The sequence below is a fragment of the Mercenaria mercenaria genome, chromosome 5 (assembly GCF_021730395.1).
Source record: "Mercenaria mercenaria strain notata chromosome 5, MADL_Memer_1, whole genome shotgun sequence".
Lineage (NCBI taxonomy): Eukaryota > Metazoa > Mollusca > Bivalvia > Venerida > Veneridae > Mercenaria > Mercenaria mercenaria.
This window is the reverse complement of record NC_069365.1, coordinates 58,001,791-58,018,017: the sequence shown is the minus strand read 5'-3', so window position 1 is coordinate 58,018,017 and position 16,227 is coordinate 58,001,791. Positions and strand designations below refer to the sequence as shown.

The following is a 16,227-nucleotide window of genomic DNA, read 5'->3' as shown; positions in this document are numbered from 1 at the left end:
TAGATTTGAAAGTCAATCAAGATCAGTTTAAAACAACTACAGTAGACAGTAACTATAAGCATCATTTCACAGTCGTAGATCTATGTTAATTAATTTCAAATTTTGTGAAACTGACCTCTTTCGAATTCAGACACAAAACACTATTTCCGATGATCTACTGGTTGAATTCTATAATGTTTTACAGGACATTTTTCTTTTCATTTGTTCTCGAAAGTAATGTTTTTAAGCAGTCACCATAAATATCTGTATATAGTATCCATAAGGATAAGAAAACAGGCTATAAAAACAGTTTCGTTGTAAATATACTATAATAAAGTCGATAAAGAAGCACGTGCGTTTCATTTCGGGCATTGTCTGTAAATTCTCTGCGGTTCCAGTGTTGTTTTGCAGACCAGCGTAAGTCCGAGCGGGGACCAATACAGAGATAATCTCGAACATGTGCGTAATTCAGGGCAAACCGAACGTCAGAAACATTCCTTGTAAGCACAAGTGTACGGTGGGCTAGAATGATTTATAGAAGATGGTCTAAATAACTAAAAAACGCGACTTATCAGAGTTCAAAGCGGTGTAAAATTTATGTAAATCCATGCAGTAGGTGCGCGTGATGTGCGTACCTACCATTGGAATTATACATATTTAAAATAACCGGTGATCAACATTAATGTACTAGTCCATCTCGTAAAACCGTTTTGAAGTAAAAAACGAAATTGAAAGTAGAGTTTACTTTCATACTAAAGAGGGAACCTATAACATTTGCAAGCTTTATTATTCGAAATAAAAAATAAATAAATTTTAAAACAGTAAATGGTGGCATTTGTTTTTCTTTCTAACGAACAACATAAAATAAAATAATTCATTATATACCTATATAAATTTTGTCAAAAATACAGCTTGTATCTCACAAGTAAATATGAAAAGGCAGAAAAAAAATCCGTATTGTACCTTTTGTACTTTATGCTGCCGGACTATTTTCGTTTAATATGCATGGCCTGATACAGTTCCATAAATAGCGCACACAAAAATATCACTCATTTCTATTTTAACATCGACAAACATTGAAGATTTCATTCGATAACAAAACAACAAACAAAAAGGCGGATGTTCAATTAAACTGAAAATATTGGTTTTGCGAAGACTTGTTTCGTGCTCCAAGTTAAACATGTTAAAGTACTAACAAATGTATATTCATGCACTTTGGTTTAAGACATGCTATTTGAAATTATTCAGGCTGACCGGCCGTGTAATTATTCCATAAAATATAATGTTGTTATATGTTCTGATCCAACCGGAATCAAACGTGCACCGATTCTGTCACAAATGTTTGTCCGACACTTTTACTTTAGTCAAAGAAATGAAAATATAGTTCATTTTATTATCGAAACAAAACATAAGTGGTTATAATTTAGTACTGTCCGATCTCAGAATTGGAAAATAAAACCGACGTGTCATCAAAATTATGCATTTTACACAGCTTCCAGGATATAACGACTTGCTTACATGAAATTTGTTAACATGCGCCGACAAAACAAAGGATTAAGTATACGGCTTTTTTCCGAGATATGTTTCATTTTATTTAAATTTCTGATACTCTAACTTTACACTACCTACCTTACTAAGAATTGATAAAATATAGCTTGTCGTATTTTGAACACATATCTTTTTCCAGCATAACAACATATTAGTACATTAAAAGAACAATAGCTTTCTATGTTTCTTTTTCATGAGACTAAAAACAATTGCCTTTATATATTTATTTAAAACTCATGGATTTAAAGACATGTACAAGAACATGAATTTCTTATAGTCCTCCCTCGTGGGGAGTACACTTAAGTTATATAAAAAGTATTGTGTATCGGACTACAATTTATAATTTTTGGCGGAAAATAACATTCAGATATGTTGATGAAAGGTATTATTTATGTTGACTAAACAACTGATAAATTTTAAAAGTTGCATATTTAAGTCCATTCGTTATGAAATACTTTAGTTTAGTTTAATAATATTTCATTTCATGTATATATATTTATATATGTGTATATATACATTACAAACAGCAAGCATACATCAATGCAAGTATACTTGACAAATGTAAAACTACAAATTGTATTGATGCCAAAAGAAATTGTCTACGTTTTGAAAACTTTTATATTAAAGTATGCAGTATTTCTTTCTGTTCCTCAAATATAATCTCTAACAGAATATATGAAATTGAATAATATCAATATAATGTTGCTGAAATAAGATTGATCACCTTTTGAGGGACTGTCAGAGCTACAGATAGAAAGAAATCTTGAAACCACTTCTCACGATTCACGAATGTAAATCAGAAACATCCTTGCATTGACTTGTCTCAAGTTTGTTTAAATGGTTCCGCTTGAATGCACTTACGGGTTGCTTTCGTTAGAAATAGAAAAAAAACATCTTTGAACAACTTTCTCTCGTGAAGTGACTGACAGATTGTCACCAAACTTGACCTTTCCCAAGTTTGTTTAAAATTAACCGATGTCTTTGACGTCACTTTTGGGCTGGCAGAGCTTTAAGTTTATTCCTTAGATAGTTTCTTCTCACGATGGATCATAAGAAAAACTGGCTTGTAGCATCCTCTGATTGAGCTTTCTTGGTTTGTTCTCCAGGGTTGAAAAAAAAAACAAAAAAAAAAAAACAAAAAAACTTCCAAATAACTTCTTCTCGCGAGCCACTTCTTTGAGCATCTTTACACAAATCTTTCTAAATTGTGTTACAATTGCTCTACTTGGTTGCATTTAAGCATTTGGCTCCATTAGAGAAACACATAGAAAAACCTTCATTTATCTTCTTAGGAACTGTTTGATTGATGTTCCATCAAATTCTTCAGAAACATCCATGCATGAACCATTCTCAGATGTGTGCAAAAAGTTCCGCTTTACTGCATTAAGGGACCAGGCGATCTAAAATATAAAAACTGTAAAACAACTTCTTCTAATCAACCGCTTGACTGATGTTTACCAAACGTGGTCATAAGCCTCCTGTGATCATTGTCGGATACCCAGGGGTGCCTTATTACTACACTGTACATGTGATGTCATGTAAAATAGCGTGATAAGGTACCCGTGGGTATCCGACGATGTATTTAACATGCTTTTCTAAAATGTGTTCAAAGGCTCTCGCATGCCTGAACTAAGAAAGACGATGGTATGTTTTTTCTAACGTTTTTCAAACATAATCTCCAGTATTAATTTTACAAATTAAATCACAATGCTAGATTAGTAATGTTTTACCTCTCGCATATGTTATTACGTATTTTGTTTTTGAAAATAAATATTCATTTGACTACAGAGGACATTTCTTGCACGTGATCTACTACAAAAGTCGATGCTGCCATATAAGCATTTCCTTCAGCTATCTCTTCTTTTCAGTTTCACCCAGGTTCAGAGCCTTCAGTACTTAGATTAATGTCTGCATGGTTGTCCACTATAAGAAGACGAGTATTTTCTTTTTCGAAAATTGTTTTTAATAGGAATAAGTGGTCCAGTCGGTTAGCTACCCGCATATGTAATACTATTCATAGGGACCTTTGGTTGGTTTAAACAATATTTTATTAATCACAATTCATTTACAACATGTACATATATCAAAAAGGCATACAGGATTGAGTAGGAAGCTGAAACTCTCTCCTTAACATTTTATTTTAGTAGGAACTCTTGAATAGGCACCTTTGCTAGGTGTATTTTTGGTAAGCATTGTGTTAAATATCATTTTATACAATTAGATCATTCTTGTTCAAAGGCTGGAATACCCAAAGACAGGCTGACAATTGCTTTAGAACCGGAAGCAGCGAGCTTGTACTGCCGCCTTCTACCGGTAGAGAAATGTCAGTATCTTTATGACCTGAGCCAAGTCAAGTGGTAGTTTAAATCGTGAAATTGTTTTTAAATATGTCTTTTAACTAAAAATGAATAACTGCAAAATCGATGCAATATATTTATTCAATGGTAATGATTATTATAACTATAACACTCTTCATATACGTATACATATACACCACCAAACAGTAGATATAAAAATGCAAAAAGTAGATATTAAAAATACAAACAAATAAAAATCTGCGAATACAGCAAGACCGATATGAGTAAATCTAGAAAATAACAAGAGGGCAAAGATGGCCCTAGGCCGCTCACCTGAGAAACACATCATAATAGTGTAAACATGTTTGCCCTAGTGATTTCATGGAAACAAATATTCTGACCAATTTTCATTAAGAATGGACCAAAAATGTGGCATCTTAAGTGTAAACAAGTATTTTCTTCAATTTGACCAAGTCAAGATGACCTACATTCAAACTTGACCTAGATTTGATCAAGGCAATCATTCTGACCAAATTTCATCAACCTCAATTGAAAAATACAGCCTACGTTTCATTTTACCTAGTTTTTGACCCTAGATGACCCATATTCAAACTTGACCAAAATTTCATCAAGACTGTCATTCTGACCAAATTTTATGAAGATCAATAATTATTGAGAAATACAGTCTCTATTGCATAAAGGTTTTTCTTAATGACCTTGTGACCTAGTTTTTGACCGTAGATGACCCATATTTTTACTTGACCTAGATTTCATCAAGGCATCATTCTGACCAGATTTCATGAAGATCAACTGAAAAATAAGTTTCTATCGCATACACAAGGTTTGCCTTTGATTTGAACTAGTGACCTACTCTTTTATCCCAGGTGACCCATATTCAAACTCAATCTAGATTTCATCAAGACAATCATTCGGACCAAATTTCAAGAAAATCAATTGAAAACTACAGCTTCTATCGCATACACAAATCTGTTCTATAATTTGACCTAGTGACCTAGTTTTTTACCCCAAATGACCCTTATCCAAACTCAACCTAGATTTCATCAAGGCAATCATTCCGACCAAATTTCATGAAGATAAATTGAAAAATACAGCCTCTATCGCAAGCACAAGGTTTTTCTTTGATTTGACCTAGTGACCTAGTCTTAAAACTCAGATGACCCATTTTCAAAATGGGCCTAGATATTATCAAGGTTATCATTCTGACAAAATTTCATGAAGATCAGTTGAAAAATACAGCCTCTATCGCATACACAAGGTGTTTCTTTGATTTGACCTAGTGACCTAGTTTTTGACTCCAGATGACCTATTTTCATTGCATACACAAGGTTTCTCTTAGATTTAATCTAGTGACCTAGTTTTTGACCCCAGATGACCCATTTTCAAACTCGTCCTAGATTTTATCGAGGTAATCATTCTGACAAAACTTCATAAGAACAGTTGAAAAATAATCCTCTATCGCATACACAAGCTAAATGTTGACACACGACAGACGACGGACGACAGACAGACAGACGCCGGACATCGAGCGATAACAAAAACTCATGTGAGCTAAAAAGGCAAGATTAATTTGTCAAACGATTAGTTTTGTAAAACAAAGACATTTAATGGTAGCCAGTGTTTCTGAATCTGAATACTGGTGCGAAATGAGATACATATTGCAGGAGCAGTGTACACAAAGATCCGGCTTACATGCATCACGTTCTGAGTATTTGACATAGTAAGTGTACCAGTGTCTTTTGATTAAGGGTCCTGAACGGTCTGTCTATGTCTGCCATGTTCTCAAAGGACCGTGTAGAGTCTTGTATATATGTATTTTAGTGAGGCAATGTATATTGTCATTTCTTGACTTACCAAAAATCATTTTATTTTAGGAGGAACTGTTGATATTACTGTTCATGAAGTTACAAATGGTGGTTGTCTCAAAGAACTAACCAAGGCTAGCGGTGGGGCATGGGGAGGAACAACAGTAGATGAGGCTTTCTTTGAATGTCTGTCAGAACTCGCTGGTACATATTTTTTGTGATTTAATAATATCATTGGAAAATATTTAGTTTTGCCAAAACTATTTAAGAATGGAAGGATATGTTTATTATTTTATTTAACTGAAAATAGACAAGACATACATGGTATTAGTCTAGCTACCACCAGCTTAGATATTTTAGATGTTTCCTAATTTCTTTTTTCACTTTACTGTCTAAGCAAATTTTTTCCTGGCTCGATCATTCTGAGAAGAAAAGGGGAATAATTATACAAACTTTGAATAGTTGCAGGAGTTGCCCCCTATGAACAAAACATACAGTCTGAATACAGACAGACATCGGTAATGCAGTGTCATGACAGCGACACATGTCGTCGCCATTTAACTAAAAATATGACGTCACTAGAACCTTAGAACGATAGAAGCAATAGAAAGTACACTGTTGATATACAGTATCAATTGCATTCTTTTAGCAATAAAAACGCTAACACCAGTTAAAGTTTATAACGTAATTATTGACAAAAATCGTATCAAATAAAAGATATTTATTGAAACAACGATTTCGTAACTACGAGAAAATTCTTTTGTAATTATGAGAAAAGATCTTGTAATCATCAGATAAGGCCTAGTAAATTTGAGAAAATATCTCGTTATTACCAGAGAAGATCGCGTTATTACGAGAAAAGATCGCGTTATTACGAGAATAACAAGAAAACATCTGTATAACTTAAAAAATGATTTCCCATCAATAACGGGAACACCATATGACCTAAATTCTTAGAACTTCGTAGAATCAATGATCTTGGTCAGTTGAAAAGTCATGTTGAGTTTGGGGTCAGTGAAAGATCAAGGTAAAAAGAGACCAGAATATTAAAAACAGGTTCCAAACAGTAATTTCAGAATCATTTGAACTAGAACCTGTAAACTAAATGAGGCACATTGGTCTTGGTCAGAAGAGGACCACTACTGAATTTGGGATCAATAGATCAAAGTTCAAGGTCACGGGCCTGTATTTAAAAATATAATTCCAATCAACAACTTGAAAACAATTTGACCTACAACCTTAAAAATCTTCTTAGGGTAACTTTTGACCTATTGGCCCCAAATCAATAAAGGTCATAATCTCACAAAGGCCAATATGCCTGAAATTTCTAGGCCAGATGGTTTTCAAATTAATGCAATATGTACTTTTATTTGGACATACATACCAACAATATATCCACATTGTTTGATTTATCCTTAAGTCCTCATGGACGCTGTGAATTACAGCAGTAACAAGGATTCCAGCCCATTTTCGGACACCTAAAAATTGCTTAAAATCAAGATTTTTAACTCATTTCACTGTTATTCGTCGGCACATTTTTCATATATTGCTGTAACTAAATTCACTTCATATATTTCGAAAGTCTCAACGATGACCTAAGTTGCCCAGATATTGGATTAAGGGCATCGTTTCGACGCAGAATACTGCAGTAACTGAGCACCAGAATGTGTTTCGATTTCATGATGAGGTTTTAGTTGGACGTATGCCGTCGGCATACTGAAACACCGTCGGCAATGAAATATATACTATCGTTTGGACATACATAGCAGTAATATATCCACATGTATTTATTTATCCTCTAGTCCACCTTGGCGCTGTGATTTACAGCAGTAATAAGGATTCAAGCCCATTTTTGGACACTTGAAAAATGCTTAATATTACGATTTTCAACACATTTCATTGTTCTTTGTTGGCACATATTCCATAAATTGCTTAAATTAAATTCATATTATACCTCATAAAGGCCTCAACAATAACATTAGATGATTAAATAATGTTTTGAGGGGATCGTTTCGGCGCCAAATACAGCAGTAACTGACCACCAAAACATGTTCTAGATTACAGATGAGGTCTTATTTAGACGTATGCCGTCGGCCTTCTTCAAATCCGCCGGCAATGTTGTATATACTATCATTTGAACATATGCACAAGCAGTATATCCACATGGTTTTATTTATCCTCAAGTCCTTCAGGACGCTATGAATTACAGCAGTAACAAGGATTCGAGCCCATTTTCGGACGTCTGAAAAATGCTTAAAATTACGATTTTCAACAGATTTGACCGTTCTTCGCAGTAATATAAAACATAAACTTCTGAAACTAATTTTATTTTGTATATAACAGAGACTTCTTCAATGACCTTAGGAAACCAAATCGTGCCTCATATGCATCGTTTCGGCGCAGAATACTGAAGCATCTAAGCATCAAAGTATGTTTCTATTTTGTGATGGGGCGTTTTTTCGACGTATGCCGTCGGCATCCTGAAAATTTGTCGGTAATGCAGTATGCACTTTTATTTGGACATACATACCAGCAATATATCCACATATTTTGATTTATCCTCAAGTCCTCATGGACGCTGTAAATTACAGCAGTAACAAGGATTTGAGCCCATTTTCATACACATAAAAATTGCTTGAAATCAAGATTTTTAATACATTTCACTGTTCTTCGTCAGCACATTTTGCATAAATTGCTGTAACTAAATTCACTCATATATTATGAAAGTCTCAACGATGACCTAAGTTGCCCAAATATTGGCTTAAGGGCATCGTTTCGGTGCAGAATACTGCAGTAACTGAGCACCAAAACGTGTTTCGATTTCATGATGAGGTCTTCTTTGGACGTATGCCGTCGGCATCCTGAAACACCGTCGGCAATGAAATATATACTATCATTTGGACATACATAGCAGTAATATATCCACATGTATTTATTTATCCTCTAGTCCGTCTTGGTGCTGTGATTTACAGCAGTAATAAGGATTCGAGCCCATTTTTGGACACCTGAAAAATGCTTGAAATTACGATATTCAACACGTTACACTGTTCGACGTCGGCACATTATGCATAAATTGCTGAAACGAAAACCATCTTATATCTCATAAAGGCCCTAATGATTACTTAAGATGACCAAATGTTGTCTTAAGGGCATTATTTCGGAGCAGAAAACAGCAGTAACTGACAACCAAAGCATGTTCCAATTTCGTGATGTGGTATTCTTTGGACGTATGCCGTCGGTATAATTAATATCCGTCGGCAATGAAATATACACTTTTATTTGGACATACATACCAGCAATATATCAACCTTGATTGATTCATCCTCAAGTCCTCTTGGACGCTGAGAATAACAGCAGTAACAAGGAATCGAGCCCATTTCCGTACACCTATAAAATGCTTTAAATTCAGATTTTCCGGACATTTCACCATTCTTTGTCGAAACAATATGCATAAACTGATAAAACTGATTTCATTTCGTATCTTATCTACCCCAGAGTTTGCTATTTTGCCAAAATTTTGTCAATTATTGAACAGATTTAAAAAAAAATAAAAAAATAAGCAAACACTTACATCAATATGTTATTAAGAATGAAAATTAAAAAAAGATATCAAATTATGCAAAGATAGAATTTTGTTCATTTTACTACCACACCCAGTAGAAGTGTAGATTTGATTATTTATGAAAATGGTTAAATATCATCACAATCATAAATGTTATTTTATGACCTGGAGCCAAGAATACTGTTTTGGTTTTGTTTTATTGTCTTCCCTTATAACTTTTTTCTCTAGCTTGTAAATTTAAGCCATTGTAGAGAATTTTTGTTACTTCTCAAAAAATTGTTGAAGTAGTAAAATAAGTATTTGTATGATAACTTAGGCTGACTTTTAAATTATTAAAATTTTGATATGTTATCAGCAACTTTTTGCTCTAAGTGTACGTTGTGTTCCACAAAGTTACATTCAGTTTTATTTACTATATAATAAGATATTGACAAAAGTATAAATGCCGAGTTAGCGTATTTGTACCAATAATTCGCTAAGAAATTTTGGGCCGTCATGACACTCTTGATTTTCTATTTGTTACATAATAACTGTGGCAAACCAAAAACTAGAATGTGTCTCAAGGACACAGGGTGTGCCCCCACTGGTACATTTGTCACAAATAAGGGGAAATAATTCAGATGTTTGCATTCTTAATTGGGTATAGCCTCAAAAAAAAATTATGAAAAGGATTCATTATTCTATACCATATACTTTTTGAGCTATGAGCATCACAAACAAAAACTCCACTTTTTTGGCTATTTCAAGGGCGGTAACTCCGTAATAAACACTAAGATTCTCAAGAAGAATGCCAAGTGTGCAAGGTCACATTATGATAAAGATTCAAGCAAGGTTTCATGAATTTACATTAAATACTTTTTGAGTTAGGCACATAATAAGGTGAAAATGTGCATTTTTTTACTATTTCAGGGGCCATAACTTTAGAAATAGGGGAAGAAGCCAGCAAATAAATAAAAGGTGTGCAAGTTAATATTATGATAAAGACTCAAGTAAGTTTTCATCCATTTATTTCATATACTTTTTGAGTTAGGTGCATCACAAGGTGAAAATGTGCATTTTTGACTATTTCAGGGGCCATAACTGAATATGGGGGCGGAGGCAGATAAAAAGTAGAAGGTGCACAAGTTCATATCATGATAAAGACTCATGCAAGGTTTAATCAATTTATATGTAATACTTTTTGAGTTAGGCGCGTCACAAGGTGAAAATGTGCATTTTTTACTATTTCAGGGGCTATAACTCTATATATAGGGGGCAGATATAGATGAAAAATAGGAGGTGCGCAAGTTCATATGATGATACTTTTTGAGCTAGGTGCGTCACAAGGTGAAAATGTGCAGTTTTTACTATTTCAGGGGCCATAACTCTGGAAATAGGGGGCAGACCCAGATGAAAAATAGGAGGTGCGCAAGTTCATATCATGATTAAGACTCATGCAAGGTTTCATCAATTTATATCAAATATTTTTGAGTTAGGCGCGTCACGAACTTCGGACGGACGCACAGACGCATGGACACACGGACGGACGGACGGACGCACGGACAATAGCAAATCTATATGCCCCAACCACTCATGGGGGTGGGGGTGCACAACAATTTATTTTGAGTAGTGTTTGGTATTTTGTGTCATAGTAATTAAATTGGCTGCAATATTTGCTACGATCTTATGCCTCTCAAATCAGCACAGTTTAAATTATGACCAAAATCAAACAAGGATATGTTAGGTTTCACTCGCTTTTGTCCATTATTTATGATCGTTTTTAAGTGTGTGCACAGGTTTTGATTTATGCGGATAAGTTTACAAATGATAAACCTTAACCGTTTTGATTGTTAACTCGATTCAGTGTTTTTTTAATCTTTATCTAAATTTTCCGAAAATGTTCAGTTAAGGTAAATATCTGGATAACATCGAAAATCGTAAATTCTATTATTCTACATACACAAGTTTAACTAGATATCGTTCAAGAGATTTAGATATTAACTAATCAGATAATTTTCAAATGATGATTTGTTTGGACAGTACGTACCATTTGGAGACCCTTATTGTTTTGTAGGTTCCATTCATTTTCACGAGCATTCGATGAGCGGACGTTACACGCGACATGTTGACAGTTCTGAGAGCCGCAGCTGTACTGAGTGTGTTGTCAGGTAATGGATTTAATTATTTTTGTCAGTGGTCCAAATGAGAAATCTATTTTTCACAAAATACACCAGTTAAGCCAAAATTATAACATGAGTTTGTAGTTTACGGCGATTTCTACAGAAAAATAAAATTTATTTCGGATTAGATTTGTCCGTCTGCACGACTAGTAAAATTGCTAAAAGGACAGTAATACGGGAATTTGGCAAAAACGCAAAATGAACTTAAATACATTTAAGAAAGCGATAAGATTAAGATATCAGATTAAACTTTGTTTTGAAAATGTAGTTGGCCTAATTATCGACAGGAAATTGAAACAAATATTATCTGATGTCCGTTCGGTCGGGAAATAATGTAGAATTTTCGGATTCGTTGGAATGATCTCCGAAACATTTTAAGCTGTGTTGCGAAAATGTGCTTATTTGTTATTTTATTAGCATATTTGAGATGTCATATCTTCATAATCTGAGCCGTCTTAATCGGAACTAACACCCTTCAAGTCGTAGTAAACCTTGGTTTTGGCAAAGCAATAGTTTTCTTATTGTGAATATCTATGTAATTTTACTGGTTTGCTCATTTTTGAGGAGACTCAGAGAGCATCTTATTACGCAACTGTAGTAAAAGTTTCAAGTCAATCGGGCGGATATTGATAAAGTTATGAACAAAAACAAATTGCATATTTTCCCCAGCTCAGAACAAAGTTGCTGTAAAAACAAATACATGCTCCTAAATACATATTTGATTTAGATAACCGCAATATTTCTACCTTCAGTACGCTGTAAATATTTGCCTTAACATTTATATAAAGTTTGAGAACATGACATTTTGTATCAAAAATATTAAGAGATATTTTCAAGGACTAAAATGTTACTGTTATGTCAAGGATGTTATTTCTTAGTTATTTTAAAATGTGTAGATTTTTTACGATGTAATATTGATGTAATATGTTTTGAAATTGATTATTAAAATAACTACCGCGACGCGCTACGGTAAAATAAGACGCAGCAACATTTTTTTTACTACTACGGCTCGCTGCAGTGGTATGTTTCTACGCGTGACGTTTTGATGCGATGTGACACGCGACGTACTATACCGTCGTATGAAAATATTACCCTGTCGCTCTCCGTGGTACAAACTGTTGCATGTCGCATAAAGGGTATAAAATATAATCGTCTTCCAATTCTCTGCGTTTATATGAATATTTTCTGTATGTAGGTCAGGGTTCAGATGCCTTTGATTGCTGCACTGGTTATACGGATGCACTAGGCGACTATCATCAATCACAATTATGCACCGACTACTGCTGTTGGACACTAGGGGTGGCATATAAAGGCTGCTGTAGCACTCGGTTAAGGAAGATTCCTGTCCCTGTTATTCTGGACGGATTATGTATTCTACAATGGATTAGTGAGCATACGTAAGTGTCACTGTGAGTATAATAATCATAGCAGTACTACAGGCAAATTGCAAATTTACAAAGCTTATCTCACAAATAGTCACGGCAGTTCAAATGAACAAGCCTGTGACTGGCTGGACACATATAAACATTTTAGTGATAATTAGAAATTTTCTGTACACATGCCAATCCGAAGCTGACATTTTTGATGATGACTCATCATGTCAGTTTCCAAACAACCGCTTTTCATTTTGCCTTATACGGTATTCATACAGATCACCTAAATCCTAAGTTGCCACTTGCCATGTCCTTGGCTTAAAAATTCAACATTAAGTAAATTTTAATTAGTAAAACTACATATATAAACCACTGAAATGTTATTGTCCAATTACGACAAAGGTCCTAGCTATACAATTTATGAACAGGGATTATAAATGTACAATTATATGGGCCGTTCCATCACGAAACCTGTATTAGTGACAACAATCAAAATTGAGATAAACTATTCATGAAGAACATTCTTTTACCTTCCAAATCTGAAAATTTGAAGACATCACCTTTACTATTTAAGATAATCGATGCTTTTAAGTGGATCACCAAAGGAATTTAGAAATGTGACGTTAAGAACGTAATGAAAGATGCATGGGCGTGTATTTACATGTCATTTATGCGACAAATTATGCAGTTCCCTAACTAAAATCATAGTTACATTTAAATATTTAGAAACAATTTAAAATAATTTTACTAAGCAAATACTTAACCGTTTAATCTTGGTTTCAACACGGGTCTTTTGTCTATACACATCTATGTTATCATGGTGCATCAGAGCTTTCTAATTTTGGTTATAAGTACATTGGCTGCACATTAATCTCACATAACCCATTTTGGCGGAAATGTCTGCACACTTGTAACTTCTATGCTGACATCTTGTCGATGAAAAACATGTAGTTGTTAAATCTACTATGATCCTTATAATGCTTTGCACCAGGCTAGGAAGCTTCTGGTACAATTTACACGTCTTTGTTATGCCCTGGCCAGGGCTCGAACCCAAGACCTTCCGCACTCGAACTAGGCGGTCTATAATAAGGTTACTGAGGCGGCGTGAACGCAGTTTTTGTTTGGGGGTAAAAATATCGACAGACAAAACACCGATACAACATTTCGTTTATATAATTTTGATTTGTTTATGCAGATGGGTGCCCATGTTGATTGGTTTTTGTACCTTTTGTTGGTTTTGTGGCTGTTGCGGTTGTGTCTTAAGGAACCTGTTTAGATATACTAACACCCCTCCATGTAAGTATCCATTTTCACAGATCTGTATGTAAACAAATAAACATGATTTCCAATATATCTGACGTCAGTCGTCATTTACCAGTAATTCTTGTAAGGAAGTTGTCAATTGGTCACCAAAAACAAATCAAAACTAGTACAAAATCCAAGACACTGGTTGGTATTTATCAACGGCCATCAAATAACTAGTTTCAAACTTTCTGACAGTTGCTATTGCCAAATAAGTTAAGGGTAGAATTTCTTCCTTTCCTACCCTGGAGAATGTCAAGGATTTTACTCTAAATACTCTGTTAGATGAATGCCATAAATATATCCAACGACAGTCCACTCTTGTAGAAATTTGGATGCCATTGGCGCTTATTCTCTGAAACGGAGGAGAACATGAAAGGTTACGTGAATTACTTTAGGAGCAACTCAAAATAGATTTGAATAATCCTCATTTTGCACAGAAATGCAAGGAAGGCAAATTTGCTTACATTCAACTTGCAAATTCCATGTATTACTAAACAGTATGCTGTTTCCTAATTGTCCAAGATTTTCGGGCTATCGCAGTGTCAATATAATTATGTGATAACAAAATTCAAATCATTTTCACGAAAAGTAAAAAGATACAAGATATTTTTCAGCATCAACAGCTGTTACGACCAGTAGCAACAACCAGTTTCTCGACGATTCGTTAATTAAATTAAATGAAGACTTGTCTGAAAAGTAACAACAGGAATAGACACGTAATTCAGATGGGAAAATATGATGAACTAACTTTTACAATGTGATATTGTATATGAATATTTTTAATAGACAAATACAGATATGTTTGTATTATTTTTATAATTATTTAAATAACAGACCACGTAAGTGAATGTACACCAAATTATAGCTTTTAGCAAGAGAAAACTGGTGCCTCCGGGAAATTTTCCCGAAACTTGGAATATTATTACTTTCTTTTAACCGTAGCTTTTTTGTTTAGGACTGGACTTTAGTGATTAATCAGAGATGCTTGTTATATAAAATTTACACTGAAGAAAGCAGGTCTGTGCTGGGTGAGTTACTTTTCGTTTCAATGGGATAAATTGTGTATCACTGTATGTCATTTGTTTGCCCTTTTGAACATCACGTTTGATACAATGTACTGCAGGCGTAAGTAATGGTGCAGTACCATGTGCCTTAGTGTAAATAGTAAAAGTCTTAACTAGATACTATCCAGTTAATGTTCAAGGGAAAATAACTTGAGGCAGTTCTGGGCACACTCAGGGCTACTGTTTGTTTTAAAATATTTACCATACATTTTTGTTCTTGAAAAAATTTCGCAAACTATATTACCTGATGATTTTCTCGATATCTATCAAACTAGCTTGAATCTGTCCGCGAACCTTAAAGACCCACCACAACCTAGTGAACTACTTTTCCCTCCAACATGAACTTCGTAGAAATTATTCTGACAATAAAGCTATACTACAAGATGACAGGTGGACAATTCAGGCCTTTTCTGAATTAATGTGTTTTCACAATTTCATCTGTAAACTTATTCATTCGGTCTCATTCAGTATAGTTTTAAAACATTGATAAATAACTATCCTAAACAGTAGAAACAATAGAAGCAAAGTGTGGTCTAAACTGAACTGTTTTATGCAAATCATGTATAATTATATTTTTATCAGGTTATTTCAAAGCAGAAATATGCCACCATACCCCTATGAAATATGATATTTGAAAGGTTCTTAAACAAATAACCCCCAAAATAATATAAGATAAGGAATAATATTCCCAACAGTTTAAGGAATTTAAACAAGGTCAAGAACTTTAAATTGCATATTACAAAGTTTTTTGGTTGTAAAATCTTTACAGTCTTGACAAAACATGTTGTAAATGTTATAATTTTGTTTTACTCTAAAATTGTAATTTTGTGTGTTGTCGATGTTGTAATGTTATTCTGCAATTAGGAAATATGCTTTTTATAAAAATATTGGCATTTTTAATTCACAAAATCTACCACGTTAATTTGAGGTGTTTAAATGCTTCATAATTAAGATTTTCACTATTTACGTTGTTCTATAATATACTTAATGAGTTATATTCGTAATGTAAAGATTTTGTTATATTATTATTACTATTATTGTTATTATCATTATTATTTTATCATTGTTACGTTTTCTTTCGTGTTTTGTTATCTAGTTTTTTATCTATTCATATCTT

General features: G+C 33.9%; 1 protein-coding gene across 1 annotated transcript; it reads left to right on the top strand.

The window, feature by feature from the left end:
• Positions 1-11,048: 11,048 nt before the first annotated feature.
• On the top strand, positions 11,049-16,010 carry LOC128557488 (uncharacterized). The gene is made up of 4 exons (XM_053544882.1): positions 11,049-11,356; positions 12,564-12,765; positions 13,937-14,037; positions 14,661-16,010. The coding sequence occupies exons 1-4, from the start codon at positions 11,311-11,313 to the stop codon at positions 14,744-14,746; spliced, it is 435 nt and encodes a 144-aa protein (XP_053400857.1). The 5' UTR covers positions 11,049-11,310; the 3' UTR covers positions 14,747-16,010.
• Positions 16,011-16,227: the final 217 nt, after the last annotated feature.